Raw genomic sequence first — 20,849 nt, 5'->3', positions numbered from 1 at the left:
ATGTGAGCCATTAAGATCTTTTTATAGCTACTGATTAAGATTTGCTATAACCCCTCTCTAATACCAATTGAAAACTAAGGTATAGTCCCAAGAGGGGGGGTGAATTGGATTTAAAAAATTTCTTTTACTTCTTTTTAATGTATTTTTGACTTCTTGTTGATTTACCAAATACACAACCAATACTTAAAATAATATCCAATCCACAACCATATACCAATAAAGTATTTAAACAATCAAGTAATCAATAAATCAACCAAACCAATCGATTTTTCCAATCAACCACAATATCCAATTAAGATGGTTATTTTGTTTGTAGCCCTGCGTATACGAATTTGTAAGCCCTGTAGGGAATGTAATTTGTTTCTTAATTTAATATTCAACAAAACATTCACACTCTTCCCAAAATTTAGAATTCAAATAAACTCTTAGTAAATTTATCTTTGGGATGTTGACCAAGTAACGTACTCCCGTATGATTTTCAAAAAGTATGGTTTAACCAACGTACTCCCTTTCGGTTTCCGCAACCCAAATCAAAATTAGACTTTAAGTTTACTTGATTTCCAAATATACGTAGTATATATGATTACCAATTAAATCGTCCATGCAATTTATATGTGCTGAAAATAAAGAGTAAGGGAAAGAGAGAGTGAGACCGGGATTTTTACGAGGTTCGGCTTATACCCAGCCTACGTCCTCGCCTTTGGCAAACCACTAAAGGATTACTAAAATTAGTTCCTTTGCCGGGCGGAACAAGACCGTTTACACACTCCTTTAGCAGGCTAGAGCCCGCCTCTCCAAACGATGTACTCTCGTTCGGTCACTCCTTCAAATAGGCTAGAACCTGCCTCTCTAAGCGATATCCCCTCGCTTGGCCAACGATCCAAACAATCCTTGGAATCGTCAATCTACAAGATACAAATCAAATAGATGTACAAAGAATTGCTCCTCAGAGAGCTGATTTAGTACAGTTCAAAACTATATACTTCAATGTAATTCACAATATGAAATTCAGATTGAAGCTCTAGAAGTATTTCACTGTATGATTCTTTCAATGGATGAAAGAATTAATAGTTATAGCACGATATCAGTGAGAAAATCAGCAAGACTTCAGTAAACTTCGTGCCAATTTACAGCAAGAGAGAGCTTTGAGAATTTCAGAACACTAGAGATTTTGAATGCTGAATTGAATTCTTGTGTATTGAATCAATATAACTTGGGTGTATTTATAGATGTAGAAAAGTATTTAACTTGTTCCCCAAGTTTACTTGGAGTAGGGTCCAAGATTTAAATAAGTTTGAGCCCCAAGCAATTGAATATTTCAAAATATTTCCGTTATGTTTTTTAAATTTTACGGCGTGACAGTTGACTGTGAGGACTCTGGTAGTCGGCTATCAGTGTATTTCACGTATAGAATGCACAAGCAGTAAGGTGGCGGTCGCCTGTCAACAAGGAGTCAGGCGCTTGTCACTGAACAACTGGGTTTTTTAAATGACCAGAAGGGTGACAGACGACTAGCAAAACACAAGCGGTCGTCTCAATTTGCACCGATAGTCGCCTGTCAAGCTCTAGACAGTTGACTGTCATACTTATGTCTGCTTATTTAAAGTCTTTAACATGGCAGTTGACTGCCCATGCGCAGTCAGTCGCCTATCAAACAATTGTTTCTTATTTTAAAACATTTTTGATCTCTCTCTTCTTTGCTTATTTAATCTTGAAATATCAATTTGTTTTTCTTTGAAAAATAAGTTCCAAGACTTAAAACTAAGGTCTCTTAAGTCTCATTTGCCTAATGAGCTTCAAAATGAAAAGTCATACTTGAATCATACTTGAAGTACTTATAAAGCTTGTTCTAAAAGCTGATTTGACTCTTCTTTGCTTTGAGTTCTTTTTGTCGCTGAACTTTGATCATTCAAACTTCTTTGAGCTTTCATTATGGATCATTTATTTGATATAGGGCCTTCCATGTTCCTTGATCCTTGTGAGCTTTCAAGATATGTCATTTGAGGTCTAAGCTTCATTTGATTTGAATTTTGACATGAGCTTTCAAAATTGTCCCTTTTATCATCCGAAATCCTCTTTGCCTTCATTAACTGAAATAGCACCACTTTGAAGCAAATTAGATAGCCTTACTTTGTTATCATCAAAATCAAGAGTCGTAAGCCTAGCTAGGCCAACGCCTCTTGAAGTTAACTCCCTGTGTCATAAGGTGATCAAAAGTGAATATGGGACCCAACTAATGGGTGGGGAGTGAGAGGAAGTTGTGGTATCATCTCTCATGTGCGCCCTAAAAAATTCATGTCCTATGTGGCTAGTTATTTTTTTCCAAATATCACCTTAACCTTTTTGGAGCAGTAGGGAATTCGGAGACCAATTTTATAAATTTTGTGGCTTTAAGGTGTGATTAGATCGCTATCTATAAGGGAGATATTTGCCTCGAATCGAGTGAGTTCTATAAAATTGTATTGCAAATTTCCTCCATGATGCTACAAACCACCTAGAAATCTGTGGACTACAAACGAGGCTAAATGTAGAAAGTGGTGACATTATTTTAACCTTTCGGTAGCATTTGAGGCCATTTTAGACTTGAAAGCCAATTTGGAAAAAAGCAAAATCACTCTGATTGGCGATGGTTCAGGAGGATCTCTCCTTGCAGGTCTCTTGGGGTGCAAATTAGGATCCTTCCCTATCAGCTACCTAGGGTTACCTCTTGGAGCCAGATTTAAAGATGAAAGAGTCTGGGACCCCATCATTGAGAAGTTTGAGAGAAAGGCTAGTAGGATGGAGAAGGAACTTTTTGACAAAAGGAGGGAGAGTCACTCTTATTAGAAGCACCTTGACAAACCTTCCGGTTTGGAAAGGATTCAAAGGAGTTTCCTTTGAGGGGGGATAGAATTCAAATTCCATCTTTTCAAATGGGGCCTGGTGAAACAGCCAATTAGTTCAGGAGGCTTGGGTTTGGAGTCCCTTAACATCTTCAATGAAACCCTTCTTGGAAAATGGTATATTCATAACTGAGAATGATCACCTTTGGCGGAAAATTGTTACAATGAAATATGGGCTTGAGCAAAATGGGTGGATCTCCTAGGTTGGTGGAGGACCATATGGTGCAGGGGTGTGGAAATACATTAGGAAAGGCTGGAATGACTTTTTCCCATTTACTAGATTTTAGGTGGGGGATGGAGAACATTTATTTTTGGCATGATATGTGGACTTATCCGGAGGCTCTCAGTGTCTCATTTCCAGCCATTTACAACATAGCTTGTGATAAAGATGCTTGCATTAGTCAGCACCTTCAAGCATCAATCCAGGAGTTCTTTTGGAATATCTCCTTTCATAGAAATGTGGAAGATTCGGAACTTCATCAGCTCACTGATTTCTACAGTCATCTCTACAAGATCCATCCTCAAAAACATTTATGACCTTCCTGTATGGTCCTTGGACAAGAAGGGGGTCGTCAATGTCAGATTTTTTTACAGGAAATTATTTATCCGGGAGTCCTCAACACTCGCTCCACTTGGTCTCAATTATGGAAGACAGCTGTCCCAAATAAGGTGGCGTTTTTTAGTCTGGACGCAGCCCATGGTAAGATCTTGACCATGGACAACTTTTTGAGAAGGGGGTCCCCATTGCCAACAGATGCGCCCATTGCATGGCTGAGGCTGAATTGGTTGACCATATCCTTTTCCATTGCCCCTGGACTAGAAATATTTGCAACATGGCTTTGACTCTTATCGGAAGAAGGTAGGTTACTGCTAGATCTGTTTGAGGGCAGCTATGGGCCTGGAGAGGGATTCGGGCAACAAAGGAAAAGAGGAAGGCTTTGTTTTTCATTCCTCTCGCAATTTTCTGGTATGTATGGAAAGAAAGGAACAGAAGAGTTTTCAAAAATGCAGTCTCAACGCTTCAGTTCAGTAAAGTGCAGTGGTTTACTGCAGTTACTAGTTGGCATAGTGGAACTTATGGTAAATGAGTTTAATATATTTTTTTGATTTTTGTGACACTCTACATGGTGGTTGATTTCTTAGGTTTGTCATCCCCTTGATGCCTTTTTAATATGTACTTTTTTTTTTTGATAATTTTTTTTTACAGTCCTTTTGGTATGTGGAATTCACTTCATCAAATACATCTAATTTGAGAAAGTCCTGACCCACAGCCTAAAAGCTTGAGTTGTTAGGTAAAGTGGTAATCTAACATGGTATTTGAGCTGGTTTCCAGGAGGTCCTGGGTTCTAGTCTTGTTGCCCGCATTTATTCTGTGGTATTTAAAAAATTATTATGTTCCCTATCATGGGTGCTATTTATCGTGTGTTTATCTCTCCACGTGCTGTCGGGCTGTACGTACAGGGGAGTGTTAACGTTTGATATGCATTGTTGGCTCACAACCTAATAGCTTAAGCTTGTAGGTAAAGTGGTAATCTAACAACAATAACAACAACAACAACAAAACCAAGTCTTAGTCCCACTAGGTGAGGTCGGCTATATGAATCCTTTTCTTATCTCCTCCTAAGTTATTTTAGGTATACCCCTACCCTTTCTACTGCCCCCCACAGTAACTAAGTCACTCTTCCTCATAGGTGCACTATGTGGCCTACGTTGTGAGTGTCCATACCATCTGAGTCGTCCCTCCCTTATCTTATCTTTTATAGGAGTTACACCTAACTTACCACGAATATGCTCATTCCTTAATTTATCTTTCAATGTAATCTAACAAATATCACCTTAAATTGTTAGGATAGTAAGGAATTAGGAGACCAATTTTATAAAATTTATGGCTTTGAGGTGTAATTAGATCAATATCTTTGAGGTGCTATTCGCCTTCAATCGAATGAGTTTGCTCTAGAGTGTATAGCAAATCACCTCCATGATGCAATTGAACCATCTATAAATCTGTAGACAACAAACTTAGAGAGAGAGAGAGAGAGAGAGAGAGAGTACTTTAACTTTAAATAAATTATTTATTGTTGCTATGTTCTAATAGTCATATTACTTTGAATTTGATTGTAGGATCTTAATTTTTGATGTGCATGTGCTGCGGTGCCAAGTGGCAAGTATGTATGTATGTGTATATATATATATAGATATATTAAATCATTTGGGCTCTAGACATTTTCCTCCTAATTTAATTTGAGTTGTAATGATGATGTTGCATTATATAGTCCGTAAGGGCTTCCAAAAGTTTCTATGTGGGACAAGGGCTTTACTCATGGCGACACAAGCACTCTCACGTATATTACAAGCTAGTCTTACAGCATAGTCAGCCTAGTCGATTGTGATTAGGGCTTCCTTTAGTATTTATGCATGTGGTTTTTTGTTTTGTTTTGTTATGTTTTTTGTTGTTTTTGGTTTTGAAGGGGCAGTGGGCATCACAACTTGATTATAAATTTATAATTATATGATTACCACCATTTGTGTTGGGAATTCAGTTAGCAGAGCAAGTCTGAGTTGATCTTTATTTTAACCCTGAACATAAGCAAATTTTTTTTTGGTGCAAAAAATGCTATATCTTTTTCTCCCTCTCGCAAACTCTCACTTCACATGAACACTACCATTGTTTGTTAGCTGCAGCTGATGTTAAAGCGATTGATTCAGATTGAAGGAAAATCCTTCAATCTGAGATTGAATGAAGGGGGGGGGGGGGGACCCCTTTACTGTGCTTGCTCGAGAACAACATCTCTCGAAATAGGTGGGTTAAACTCTTGAAGGAGGCAGTTTCCTGGTTTGCTGATGGTTTATCAACTTTCATTCGGTTGGAAAGGAGCTCCCGAAGTGTTCATAAGGGAAACCTTCACTGCTGGATGGCGATTAGGTGGACAAGAATGGGAAAGTTTTTGGAGGTAGGTCTGAGGGTGAGAAGTAAGAACTTTTTGGTGTTTATATTTGGAGGTGTAAAAGGAATTGGATAATGAACAAAATTTACTATTTTTTTAAATACTTAGAAGAGATGCATTAATTAATAATTCAATAATACTAATTTGTTAAAAAAATATTTTATTTTGATAATATTAGCAATTTGATATTTACAACAACAAACAACAACAAAACCAAGCCTTAAGTCTCACTAGATAGGGTCGCCTATATGAATCCTTTTCCGCCAATTTATGCGATCATGGACCATTTCTTTTGACAGATTCAGGGATATTAAATCTTTACTCACTATCTCCTCCCAAGTTATTTTGGGCCTAACATTTCGATCCATAAAACATAGCTGGTCTTATAGCTATCATATAAAACTTCCCTTTCATTTTTAAGGGTATTCTACGATCACAGAACACACTTGAAGCACTTCTCCATTTTACCTAACTTGCTTTAAGCCTTTAACTCTATCCATTACATCATCTTCAATTTCTCCTTCAACTTGCATAATATATCCAAGGTATCGAAATCTATAAGTGTTATTTATTTCTTCATCATCAAATTTAACTTTGTCTCCAGTATTCTTACTATCATTACTAAAATATATTTCACATATTCTGTCTTATTTCTACTTATCCTAAAGCCTCTAGATTCCAAAGCTTCTCTCCATAATTCTAACTCAGCCTGTACTTCGCCCCTAGTTTTATCAATTAATACAATATCATCTGCAAACAACATACACCATGGAACCTCATTTTGAATAATCTTAGTCAATTGGTCCATCACTAAAGTAAAAAGATAAGGACTCAAAGCAGATTCTTGATGTATACCTATGGTGATTGGAAATTTTCTAGTTTCTCCATCTATAGTCCTTACACTAGTCATTACTCCATCGTACATATCCTTAATGGCATCAGTATACCTACTACATACACCTTTTTTTTTTTTTTCTAAAACCCACCATAGAACTTCCCTAGGTATCCTATCATATGCTTTCTCAAGGTCAATAAATATCATATGCAAGTCCCTCTTCTTTTCCCTAAACTTTTCCACTAATCTTCTTAAAAGATATATAGCTTTTATGGTAGATCTTTTAGGCATAAAACCAAATTGATTTTTCGAGACCTTCATTTCTAACCTTAATCTTTGTTCAAGTGCCCTTTCTCATAGTTTCATCGTATGACTCATAAGTTTAATTCCACGATAGTCATTACAATTTTAAATATCTCCTTTATTTTTGTATATAGGTATTAAAGTGCTTTTCCTCCATTCATTTGACATTTTCTTAGTTTTTATAATTGTATTAAAAAAATTAGTTAACCATATAATTCCGTTATCACCTAAGCATTTCCAAACTTCAATTGGGATGCTATCTGATCCCATAGCTTTCCCATTTTTCATCTTTATTAGAGCAAACTTAACTTCGTTAACTCTAATTTTGAGAATAAATCTCATATTTTTAGTCTTTTCCTTGTTTGACAATTTTAAGTTTAAGTCTTCTATTTGGTTTTCATTAAACAACTTACTAAAGTAACTTCGCCATTTTTTTTTAATGTCTTCCTCCTTAACCAAGGCAATATGACTTCACTTTTTATACATTTTACATTTCTTAAGTCCTTACTCTTCCTTTCTTTAGGTTTAGGAAGTTTAAAAACATCTATTTCCCTTTCTTTTGTATCTAATTTATCATACAAACTATTAAATGATCTGTATTTAGCTTCACTAATGACTTTTTTTTGCATCTTTTCTTGCCTCCTTATACTTTTCAAAGTTATTCCCGTTTCTACATTTTTACCACATTTTATACCAAATTCTTTTTGTCTTTATGACTTTTTGTACATCTTTATCCCACCACCAACTTTCTTTGCTATTCGAGAATCTTCCCCTTGATTTACTTAAAATCTCTTTTGCTATCTTTTTAATAGAGTTAGTAATATACTCCAAAGAGTATTTGTATCTATCCTATCCTCTATAGTTCAATCCCCATCTTTGATCATTTTATCTTTTAATTTTATTATATTTTCTCCTTTTAGGTTCCACCACCTAGTTCTCTTACATTGATTTATTTAATCCTTTTTTCTTCCATTTTTTACTACATATATCTAGCACTAAGACTCTATGTTGTGTGGTTAGACTTTCACTTGGAATAACTTTACATTCCTTGCATGATAAACGATCAACCCTCCTAGTTAAAAAAAATCAATTTGACTTTTATTTTGTCCACTTTTAAAGGTTATTAAATGTTCTTCTCTCTTCTTAAAGCAAGTATTCATTATACTAAAATCATATGATATAGAGAAGTCTAAAATCATCTCCCTAGGCTCATTTTTGTCTCCATATCCATATTCCCTATGTATCCTTTCGTAATTTTTATTATCCCTTCCAACGTGTCCATTTAGATCTCCTCCTATAATATTTTCTTAGTCCCTGGTATGCCTTGTTTAATACTATCCATATCTTTTCAAAATTGTCTCTTAAGATTTTCTGCTAAGCCGACTTGAGAAGCATAAGCACTAACGATATTTATTATCTCTTGTCCTAATACCATCTTAATTTTTATAATTCTATCCCCTACTCTATTTACATCCACAATGCTATCTTTTAAATTTTTGTCTATAATAATGCCTACTCCATTCTTATGTTTTTCTTTTTCAGTGTACCAAAGTTTAAATCCTGATTTATCAATTTCTCAAACTTTCTCCCCCACCCACTTAGTTTCTTGAAGGTAAATTATATTAATTCTTCTTCTAATCATTGTATCCACAATTTCCATGCTTTTATCCGTAAGTGTCCCTATATTCCAAGTTGCTAATCTAATCATAGTTTCCTGAACTAACGTCTTTACTTGCCCACGTTCAGAGTGATGCAGGAACCCTCGCATATTTGACACCGTACTTGGGCGACAACCTAGCCACCCTCGCCCACTTTTTGCTACACCCGGGTGGTACAAGTGCAACACGTCACTTGTAGGGGACACCCCATCAAATATTGTGTTCTATATTTTTCAACTTACTAGTTGTTTTATATTTGTATTATTCTTATGTCTTATTGTCTAATAGATTAATAGTGTATGTTGTATTTTGTTTTATTAATTAACTTATCACAAATAAGAATAATGTAAAAGTATAAATATACTGACACGTAATTTTGTTGTCAATGGTGGTTTAAAACAAATGTATATTTCTTGTTGTTACCAAACAACTTAGTTAGTTGGAGTAAAGGATCCAAAATGTTTTAAAACTCTTTCTAAGAAGGGTTAAAAGATTAAAATATGCTAATACACTAATATACATAAGGTTGTACAACAACAATGACAAACCAATCCTTAAGTCCCACTAGGTGGGGTTGGCTAAATGATTTATTTTCCGTCAATTTATGCGATCATGGACAATTTCGTTCGACAAAACTCAGGGCTATTAAATCCTTATTGATTATCTTATTCCAAGTTATTTTTGGTCTATTCATACCCATTCTACTGCCCCTCATTGTAACTAACTCACTCTTCCTCATGGGTGCACTATGTGGCCTACGTTGCAAGTATCGAAATCATCTGAGTTGTCCCTCCTTTATCTTATCTTCTACAGGAGTTACACCTAACTTGCAACGAATATGTTCATTTCTTAATTTATTTTTTGATGTTATACCACTCATCCACCTTAACATTCTTATCTTGACAACTTTAACTTTTTGTATATGTTGTTTCTTAGTCACCCAACATTCTGATCCATATAACATAACTGGTCTTACAGTCGTCCTATAAAACTTCCCTTTTAATTTAAAGGGTATTGTATGATCACAAAGCACACTCGATGCACTTCTCTATTTTACCCAACCTACTTTAATTCTATGCACTACATTTTCTTCAATTCCTCCTTGAGCTTGCATAGTAGATCCAAGGTATCGAAATCTACTAGTTGTGTGTGCTTGAAAAAAAATTGATGGCCTTTACACTTGCTTCCGATTATGTAACATTTGCTACTCCCACTTCACTACACTTGTTATTGTTACGTGATGCTTCCCTCTACCGAAATTTAAAATTGTGAACAGGGGTGCCTTTATACATCGCCCCTCGATCGGAGGTGAACGTCCATAAGGTGAGGGTATCTAGGGTTCCAGAGGTTGTTGCGAGTCTTGTAGTTGCAGCTAGGATGGAGATCAGGGGTGATGAGGCTATGAAGTCTGGGCTGACAAGCTGGCTGGGTTGTCTTTTACTCATTTTGGATTTGGACCAAGTATGTGAGAAAGGAGGTGCTTTTTTAACGAAGTTGGGCCACTTAATAGAACTGGACCAATGTTTAGACAACAATGCAATGGGCCTTTCTTTGGATTCAAAAGAAGGCTCTTCTTAACTGGGGCTCTCACAGATAGACCTCATCTCTAAACAAACCCATTGCAAGGATATGGGAAATCAGGACCCTTCCCTGTTCAACCCTATTACAGTGCAGGTTCAATATCTAGCCGCAAGTCACAGAAGCAAGACAAGGGGAAGGTGGGTATCCAATCATTTGCTAACGAAATCCAAACCCGTTCTCTAGGTCCCCAAGACAAGCATAGAATGGATAAACTTTCAGAGTATAATTAGGACGATTTTAATAGTTCGTGACGAAAATGATCATAATAATGGAAGTGTTAGATTGGTTGTTGATTCTGGTTTTGTAGAGGGATTAGAGGCTGGCATCTCCAAGAATAATTCAGAAGAAGAAGCTGATTTGGGTAGGAAACGAAATGTTTCAGGTTTTAATTCTGAAAAGTTTGTGGGTCCTAAGGTGCATAGTTGTTGGAAGGCTACTCTAATGGGTGCAGAAATGAGGAAATTACATGAAGCAAAGAGAGAGCATTCTAGTGAGACAGGTCCAAAGATCTTAAGGAGAGATTTTGAAGGAGAGTTGAGTATTGTGGAAGATACACTTGGTAAGATGAAGGATATAGCAAGTGATGGAGTTAGCGAAGGAAAGGAGGCTAAGAAATGAGAGATTTTTCAGATAACGATGGTGATGTTACTGAATTTGAATGTCATGGGGGTTTGCTGGTGGATGAGATTTGGGAACTATGGATATGTTTTTGACTCTTGTGATGTTCTCGGGAACTTATCATATGTACATCCAGCCCTCCTGAAAGGATTGGGGGGGCGGGGGGGTTTCTATTTTTGAAAACAATGGGTTGGCTAATAAACTACAATACAAGGATGGAATTTTACCTACATCAGTGGAGGTGATTTCTAGGAAGGATTTAGAAGTTCAAGATATAATAGATAAACTGGATTTAAAGATAAGTGATGTTGGAGGAGTTGAAGTGTGCTCTTACGGAGAAGGGTCAAAGGGAGCTAGCAAATTTAAAGTGCTCCATGAATTACGACGGAAAGGGATTGAAAAGGGGTTTTCTTGGTAAATTGTGCTTTTTTGTTTATTTTTTCATTTTTTTATTTATAATTTTTTAATTGTTAAATTTTTTGTTTTAATCTTGTTTTTTTGTTTTGTCGGGTGGACTTCTTGTTCCCTTAGATTGTAACTTCTCTTTCAAATTCTAATATACATTCTTTTTTTATCCAAAAAAAATTATATGATTATTATAACAACAACAAAACCAAGCCTTAGTCCCACTAGGTGGGGTCGGCTGTATGAATCATTTTTCGCCAATTGATGCGATCATGTACCATTTCTTTTGATAGATTCAAGGATATTAAATCCTTATTCACTATTTCCTCCCCAATTATTTTAGGTCTATCCCTACCCCTTCTACTGTCCCCCACAGTAACTAACTCACTCTTCCTCACAAGTGCACTATGTGGCCTATGTTGCAAGTGTCTATACCATTTGAGTCGTCTCTCCCTTATCTTCTCTTCTATAGGAGGTACACATAACTTACTGCGAATATGTTCATTCCTTAATTTATCTTTCAATGTTATACCACTTATCCATCTAAGCATTCTCATCTCGGCTGTTGGCCTAACATAGCTTAGCTTTCGAATCTCGTTTTTATGATAATAAATGAAGGTTGATTTAACATATTGTTGTTAAGTGATGACATTTCAGGAAAGCTTGAAAGACAAAATTCAAAAGATCAAAAGAAATGCAAGTTCAAGATCACTAAGTACTACAAAGCCACACTCAATCTTCAAAGTGATCCAAAGGAAGCTCAAATGGACCCAAAATGATAAAAGCATGTGGAAACCTAAAGTTGACTCAAGCTCAAAGTCTAAGAGGATTCAAAGCAAAGACTCATATGCAGACTACAAGCTTAGAGTGATTAAGGCTTTAGGATAACCTATGTAAGTACTTCATACTAAATATCATGTGAAAATGGTTTGAAGCTCATTAGGGGTTGTCATGGACTTAGAGACCTTGTTTTATAAATCCCCGAAACTGATTTTGAAGTGTCAAAGCAAGAGGGCTAAGTGGTTTTGAAAAATAACCTGAAAATCAGAATTTTCATCTGTTCAAGCGACTGAAGAATAAGCTCAGGCGCCTAAAGATTTTCCTCAGGCGACTGAAGAATCAAGTGCCTGAAAATTTTCCTGATGAATTTCTGAAGAGGCAGTGTAGGCTCAGGCGACTGACCCTTGTCACCTCGGTCGCCTGACCCTGTTTTCAGTTGAAAATTTCACAGTTTTAAGGAACCTCAGGCGACTGACCCCGAGACCTCAGGTGCCTGAGCAATGTTAACGACTATATTTTTTAAAAGTTTTAAAATTCAAATTTAAGTTTCTTGTGCCCCAAATTTTGTAAAAACATGGGAAACACTCCAAGTAAACTTGGGCAACACGAATTAACCTTTTTGAGCCTATAAATACATGTTTTCTCTAATCAAACTCACACCAAGCATTAAAAAATATGCTCTCAAGCTAAAAGCTCTCTTGCTCTCTCAAAGCTCTCTTGCTCACTCTTTGGTACTGAGAATTGCTGAGTTTTTCTGAAGTGCTAATCATTCTTCTTTGAGCTCTAATCATTTGAATTGCTGATTCCTATCTAGAGAAGAAATCTAGTGAATTAGTTCTTGAGCTTCAGTTCTATTTCTTTTGATATTTGTTATTGAAGTATATAGTGCTTTCAATTGTACTAACCAGCTTTATCAGAGAGCATTCCTTGTACAAAAGAAATTGCTTCTTGTTTCTTGTTTATTTGACGGTTTAGGTCATTGGATCATTGTAATCGAGCATGAGGTATTAGTATCGCTTGGAGAGGGGGCTCCACCCTAAAGGAGGGTTGTAAACGGTTTGTTCCACCCTACAAAGGAATGCGTTAGTGGAATCCTTAGGTGGTCTTGCCTAAGGCGAGGACGTAGGCTGGGGATAAGCCGAACCTCGTAAAAAATCTTAGTTTCATTCTCTACCATTCGCTATTTAAATTTCAGCATATACAAGTTGTGTTTCAAAGTGCAGGATTGCTGAAAACTGAGATTGAGAAGACATTTTAATTTAAGAAAGTACCTTGGTTAATCGTTTGCAGAAACCTTAAATAGAGTACGTTGATTAATAGTGTGAGGAAATCTTGATAAAAAGAAGCGCTTAAAAAGTCATTCATATAGGGCTACAAACTGAAATTTGGCAAGTGCTGAAATAAGAAAGTGCTGCAAACTTTCACAATTTGGTTAAGTATTGTGATTGGTTGATTGAATATTGGTTGGTGTGTGATTGGTATTTGGCTTGTGTTTGGATTGTGGTTGATTTAAAATTAAGTCATTCTTGTGTGTTTGCTTAAGTTTACAAAAGGTTGAAAATTTGGAAAAACACTTGAAAGAATTTTTATAAACCCAATTCATCCCCCTCTTGGGATTGCACCTTGACTTTCATCGGCAACTTTTACTTTTTGGATATTATGTTTCTTCGTCGCCCAACATTTTGATGCATATAGCATAGCTGGTCTTATAGCTGTCCTATAAAACTTCCCTTTCAATTTTAAGGATATCCTGCAATCATAGAGCGCACTTGAAGCACTTCTCTATTTTACCCAACCTGCTCTAACTCTATCCATTACATCATCTTCAATTTCTCCTTCAGCTTGCATGATAGGTCCAAGGTATCGAAATCTACAAGTGCTATTTATTTCTTCATCATTAAGTTTAACTTTGTCTCCAATATTCCTCCTATCATTATTAAAATTACATTTCATATATTCTGTTTTATTTCTATTTATCCTAAAACCTCTAGATTCAAAAGCTTCTCTTTGTAATTCTAACTCAGCCCCTACTCCGTCCCTAGTTTCGTCAATTAATACAATATCATCTGCAAATAACATACCCTATGGAACCTCCTTTTGAATACTCTTAGTCAATTGGTCCATCACTAAAGCAAAAAGATAAGGACTCAAAGCAGATCCTTGATGTACACCTATGATGATTGAAAATTCTCTAGTTTCTCCATCTATAGTCCTTACACTAGTCATTACTCCATCGTACAATTTCTTAATGACATCGGTATACCTACTACATACACCCTTTTTTTTCTAAAACCCACCATAGAACTTCTCTAGGTATCCTATCATATGTTTTCTCAAAGTCAATAAATATCATATGCAAGTCCCTCTTCTTTTCCCTAAACTTTCTTGTTAACCTTCTTAAAGATAAATAGCTTCTGTGGTAGATCTCCCAGACATAAAACTAAATTGATTTTTCGAAACCTTCATTCCTAACCTTAATCTTTGTTCAACTACCCTTTCTCATAGTTTTATCGTATGACTCATAAGTTTAATTCCACGATAGTTATTACATTTTTGAATATTTCCTTTATTTTTGTATATAGGTATTAAATTGCTTTTCCTCCATTCATTTGAAATTTTTTTAGTTTTTATTATTGTATCCATATAATTCCGTTATCACCTGAGCATTTACAAACTTCAATTGGGATGTTATTTGGTCCCATAGCTTTCCCATTTTTCATCTTTTTTGGTGCAAACTTAACTTCGTTAACTCTAATTTTGTGAATAAATCTCATATATTTAGTCTTTTCCTCATTTGACAATTCTAAGTTTAAGTCTTCTATTTGATTTTCATTAAACAACTTACTAGAGTAACTTCGCCATCTTTCATTGATGTCTTCGTCCTTAACCAAGATAATATCATCCTCACTTTTTATACATTTTACATTTCTTAAGTCCTTACTTTTCCTTTTTGTAGTTTTAGCAAGTTTAAATATATCTCTTTCCCCTTCTTTTGTACCTAATCTATCATACAAACTATTAAATGATCTATATTTAGCTTCACTAACGGCTTTTTTTGCATCTTTTCTTGCCTCAAAGTTATCCCCGTTTCTACATTTTTGCCCCCTTTTATTCCAAATTCTTTTTGTCTTTATGGTTTTTTTGTACATCTTTATCCCACCACCAACTTTCTTTGCCATTTGTCTTCTCCTTGATTCACCTTAAATATCTTTTGCTATTTTTTAATAGAGCTAGCTAATCTACTCCAAAGAGTATTTGTATCTATCTCATCCTCTATAGTCCAATCCCCATCTTTGATCATTTTATCTTTAAATATTATTATATTTTCTCCTTTTAGGTTCCATCATCTAGTTCTCTTACACTGGTTTATTTTATCATTTTTCTTCAATTTTTTAATTCATATATCTAACGCTAAGACTCTATATTGTGTGGTTAGGCTTTCACCTTTAATAACTTTACAATCATTGCATGATAAACGATCTACCTTCCTAGTTAAAAAAAAATCTATTTGACTTCTATTTTGTCCATTTTTAAAGGTTATTAAGTGTTCTTCTCTCTTCTTAAAACAAGTATTCATTATACTAAAATCATATGACATAGCAAAGTCTAAGATCATCTCCCTAGACTCATTTTTGTCTCCATATCCATATCCTCTATGTATCCTTTTATAATTTTTATTATCCCTTCCAACATGTCCATTTAGATCTCCTCCTATAAATATTTTCTCAGTCCCTGGTATGCCTTGTATAATACTATCCATATCTTCCCAAAGTTGTTTCGTAAGATTTTTTGCAAGCCGACTTGAGGAGCATAAGCACTAATGATATTTATTATCTCTTGTCCTAATACCACCTTGATTTTTATTATTCTATCCCCTACTCTAGTTACATTCACAACGCTATCTTTTAAGTTTTTGTCTGTGCCTACTCCATTCTTATGTTTTTATTTTTTAGCGTACTGAAGTTTAATTCCTGATTTATCAATTTCTCTAGCTTTCTCCCCCACCCACTTAGTTTCTTGAAAACAAATTATATTAATTCTTCTTGTGATCATTGTATCCACAATTTCCATGCTTTTACCCATAAGTGTCCCTATATTCCAAGTTGCAAATCTAATCCTAGTTTCCTGAACTAACTTTTTTACCTTCCCACGTCCAGAATGATGTAGGAACCCTCACATATTTGACACCGTACCCGAGTGCCGACACGGAGCATCGCTTCAGGGTGACGACCTAGCCTACCCTCGCCCACTTTTTGCTACACCTGGGTGGTTCAAGTGCAATGCATCACTCGTAGGGGACGCCCCAGCAAATATTCGGTAAGGATTCCTATCATAGGGATTTGACAAATTTTACGCTGGCTATCAGCTACCTAACGTAACCCTCCTCTTTTACTCGGGCTTGGGACTGGCTGTGTGTGAAAAAATTAGGAAATTAAGTGCATCACAGGCGGAGTTAAATTATATGATTACTATCTGGCATTCATTTCTTTTATGTTTGTCAGGTTGGGGGCTAACTTAAGAGATGAGGGTTAGTGGATTTATTATGGTTCCTAAAGAGTTTGACCTGCTCATGGCTGAATCTAATTAGGGGCTGTTTTGGACAGATTTGGACTAAAAGTGACTGTAAATGTGCTTCCAAGCTAGCATGCAACAATTTAGTTGGGAAGTGATCTTTGATCCAAAATCAGCTTGGAGGAAGCTGCAACAGCCTACTTTCATCCTAAATTGATTTTAGCTTCACGACTAATTTCCAACTCTAAGAATGTGATTTGTCGATCAAATATTGATGGCTAGCTTAAAAATATTTTCAAGTTTGGAATCACTTTCTCTTGACAATATTGTTTCAAATGGACTCGAAATCTATCATCGGTTTACTATAATATCCTAGAAGACTCTGAACAAATGTTGTCAGACATGAAAGATATAGCGCTGCTGTTGAAGCATCCCAAACATGCAATTGCTCAAATAAAACCCTGCACAACAGAAAATTATTGTTGTTTGCTTGTTATCATGAGCAGGTGGCATGCTTTTCATGGTGTTGCTGGTTTCACTTGGTAACATGTGTACACTAGATTTGAAGTCCTTCAATGAGTATTACTGACTTAGCATGCTTTGTACTTGATGCTCTTGAAACATTGTTGTTCCTTGGGTATAAATATTTTGCAATAAACTTGTCTGGTTGCCACGTCATGTCTCCAACTCTTTGGGGTCCCTTTTTTGTGTAGATAAAAATTCTCCTTTGTAGAGTGATTGTACTTGTTGTTTGATTAAAGTTGACATTCTAGATGTTGTTATCTATATTTTGTTTATATCCTTTTCTTTACATTTTCTTTATTTCTTGGAGTTGGAGATGTTTAACATTTAGGGGTGGCAAAACGGGTTAACGGGTCGGGTTTGGGCTGGTCATAAACGGGTAGCAATTAAACGGGTTTGGGTTCAGGTTAACCCGTTTATTAACAGGTAATTAATATATAAACCCAAACCCGTCCATTTAATAAACGGGTAACTTGTTTAAAAAATAATTTATTTATTTAGATAATTTTTAAACAATTTATATAAAATGACAAATTTTTTTTTTTTTAAAAGAAAACACTTCTTCAGCCCTTGCTGGCTGCTGCCCTTCGGAGTTCGGATGAATCAGACCTCTGCTCCTTTGGAGCACTTCGGACGAATCGGATGGTGAACCTGCTTCAGCACCTTGATGCAGGTTCTACACTTCAGCACCCTGACCTAGGAAACCTTCTACAGTTCTACGCTTGTCCTCAGGAGTGGTGCTGCCTTCAGATTGAACCCTGGCATCCTCCTGCTGCTGCTTCTGCGACATTAGTGAAGAACAGAGCGATGGGGGGCTGATGGTGGCAGTGCGGTGGGAGTGATCGGGAAGAAGAGGAAGGTCCATGGGTCACAACAACCAACATACGGGATAGCAAGAAGAAGAAGAAGAAGAAGAAGGCGGAGATGTGATGAAAAGAACTAAAATGGATTAGGAATGGTGTCAAGGATGACTTTTCAGCATGCAGGATCTAACCCACTTGCCACTGCCCTTTTACTTAAAAGTTACGGCAACAAACTCAAAGCTGCACTGCAGGATCCACAAAATCTAACAGGAGCATGCGCAAATCTAACCCACTGCCCCAGCATGGTGCTGAGTCATCATGAAAATCAAACAAGCCAGCTAGCACCTATTCCATGCATCTCACCTCCCCAGTCCTGGCCGTATAAATAAATAAATAAATAAATATACTTATTTACCTGTTTCAATGCCTCGATGAGCGGAACCAACGCAGGCCACGGGTGGTAATTATTCAAGTAGGGGTCTCCCCGTCTGCGCCTTTCTTCGTTCTATGTGGCTGGGACGGTTCAATTACTATTTGCGTTCGTACCTTTCATGGCTGGCAAAACCCGACCTGAACTCGTCTAACCCGTTTAATAAATGGGTCCGCTTGTATTAAATCCAAACCCGATTTTAATGGGCGGGTCATGGATCACCCGTCAGGTTTCGACCTGTTTTGCCACCCCTATTAACATTGGATGTGTGTTTTTTTTATTTTATTTTAAAATTCTTGGGAGGGGGGGTGGTGTTCAATTTTTTGGGAGCTGAGGGTGAGGTGGAGTAGGAATCTTTCTTTTTAAGGTGTATTATATTTATATATTAGTTTTCTGGATTCTAACTTATGAATGCCTTTTCTCCTCCCCCCACCCCCCCAATAATTTGGTACAGGAAAAGGATTTACTGTTGAGTAGGTTTGTATTTGAAATGTTTGATGTTTCTTTGACATTAAATTGCAGATCGGGGTGAAGTACAAAAAGGAAGCGCCGAGATATTTTTCCGCAAAGTGAAGTTTTGGAAGGAGGATGAAGAAGGAGAGGCACCACCTGTCTTTGTAGGTATTTTTTTCTGAAAGTCTTATGGGCAGTCTACTTTTGTAGTTTTATGTGTTCGCACAATTCTATTCTTTATGCATTTTGGGAAAAGAGTTCAAGAATTTTTGTATCCATGCAAATAGGCCGACAGTCTTCTTGAAAAATATACCTAAGTATCCTCTTGTTTCTTTGCATTGATTTTTGAATCATGTTGTCTATTTTTGCATAGTCTGAACCTGTTTCATCTTATGTAGACTGATATTTTCTTGTGTTATGTTTCTTATCAACAGAATGTGGATGGTGTGAACTACTTTCATGTTAAGGTTGCTGGTCTACTGTTTGTTGCAACTACTAGAGTTAATGTGTCACCTTCTCTTGCTCTGGAACTTCTACAAAGAATTGCACGCGTCATCAAAGATTACCTTGGTGTTCTTAATGAAGATTCATTGAGGAAAAATTTTGTGCTTGTGTATGAGCTGCTGGACGAAGTCATTGTGAGTTTACATGCATGTTTTATCCTGTCTTGTGGCCTTTTCTTGTTTGTAGAAGTGCCGAAAGCTTTGTTGCTTTTTGTTCTTGCTACATGGCAAACTAATGTTGCTGTTGAATTTAAGAATCATGTCAAACAAATGCAAACTAAGTCGATGTGAACTGGGTTTAGTCCTAGATCTTGGACTCAATTATTGGAGTGTTATTCTATGGAATTGGTTTCTAGAATAATGCCTGGTAAATTTTCTTTTTTCATTCAGTTGGTCTGGATTCAATTGTTGGAGGATGTAAGTTATTTTATTTAATTTTATTTTTTATAGAATTTTTTTTTTTATTAGGATAGAAGAATGTACAGAGGAGAAGGAATCGTCAAAAAAACAAAAAAGAAAGAGAAGCAGCTATTACAGAAAAAAAATCAAGACTAAATCAAAAGAGCCAACCAATCGTGATGGATATCAGCAAAGGCTGTATTGCTAAAACACCTTGTAGTGAACACCCACATGGATGCTATAGATGCTATCCTGTCAAATCTACTGAAGATCCATGATCTCAGGAAATGTGGGCATTGCTTTGCAACCAAATAACCCAGATAACAGAGCACCACCTCAGAATCTTGACATTTTTATGCCTGCGAGACATCTAAAGTCAACCATCAAGAAAGCTTCCAATGAATAAGTACACAGCCAACAGTATCCCAGCAAACCAAATACTCTGTTCTATGGGACAGTGCAAAAATAAATGAGCATGATCCTCATTATTGCCACGGCACACATCAGGAGATAGAGCTATGCATGATTGCATCGTCTTTGAACCTGCATAGATCGTGTTAACTCTATAAAGGGCAACCCACATAACAGCCTTTTCCTTTGAAGGAACTTTTGCTCTCCATAATAAGGGAGCGGAATGAAAAGAACCATTTACATGAATAAAGAACGATTTACAAGAGAAAACACCAGATCCTAACATCCCCACGATGAGAACTAAAAACAGAGTCCGGAGTGAAGAAGGCTCCTCCACCTCCCCATCAATGAGATTACAAAAAAACTGAAAATCCCAAGAAACCTCACAGCTATCAAGAAATAGGTGCATTGTGATGCAAAGAAAGATGAAAAATGGAAGGAAAACCGATATAAAAGCAAACATCCCCAAGCCAAATGTCCTTTCAAAAAATTGAATCTTACACCCATATCCCCCAGTATATTTAATACGAGGGAAGAATAAAGAAGTTACCTGCTAGATGAATTTCTGTGGGCTTATATTGAATTCTATAATATTAGCATCCCACCTATTATCCTGCTAACCAAATTTGCTTTTATTAACCCTATGCCAATTAGAATCAGTTCCTAAGGAAAATTCCATAGCCATTTGTCCACCAAATCAATGCTTTTAGACACACCAAATTTCTGAAACCCAAGCCACCCTCCTCCTTGGACATGCAAAATCTCCAAGCTGAAAGGGAGGATGTAATTTCTTTGATTATCACGCTTCT

The 20,849-nt window shown here is 36.3% G+C and overlaps 1 protein-coding gene across 4 annotated transcripts in view; it reads left to right on the top strand.

The window, feature by feature from the left end:
* LOC131161984 (AP-4 complex subunit mu) overlaps nucleotides 1-20,849 on the top strand; it is a 68,582-nt gene that overhangs the window by 11,448 nt on the left and 36,285 nt on the right. For all 4 annotated transcript variants that reach the window (XR_009138661.1, XM_058118067.1, XM_058118068.1 and 1 more), the window contains exons 2-3: nucleotides 18,797-18,891; nucleotides 19,162-19,365. Coding sequence is in view for 3 of the 4 variants with exons in the window: in XM_058118067.1 (XP_057974050.1) it covers nucleotides 18,797-18,891; nucleotides 19,162-19,365 (299 nt within the window). In the remaining variant the exon portion in view is untranslated. The remainder of the gene's footprint in view (nucleotides 1-18,796; nucleotides 18,892-19,161; nucleotides 19,366-20,849) is intronic.

Source organism: Malania oleifera, chromosome 8 (genome assembly GCF_029873635.1).
Source record: "Malania oleifera isolate guangnan ecotype guangnan chromosome 8, ASM2987363v1, whole genome shotgun sequence".
NCBI lineage: Eukaryota > Viridiplantae > Streptophyta > Magnoliopsida > Santalales > Ximeniaceae > Malania > Malania oleifera.
Note: the sequence above shows the minus strand (reverse complement) of the source record. Positions and strands in the feature narration are given on the sequence as shown.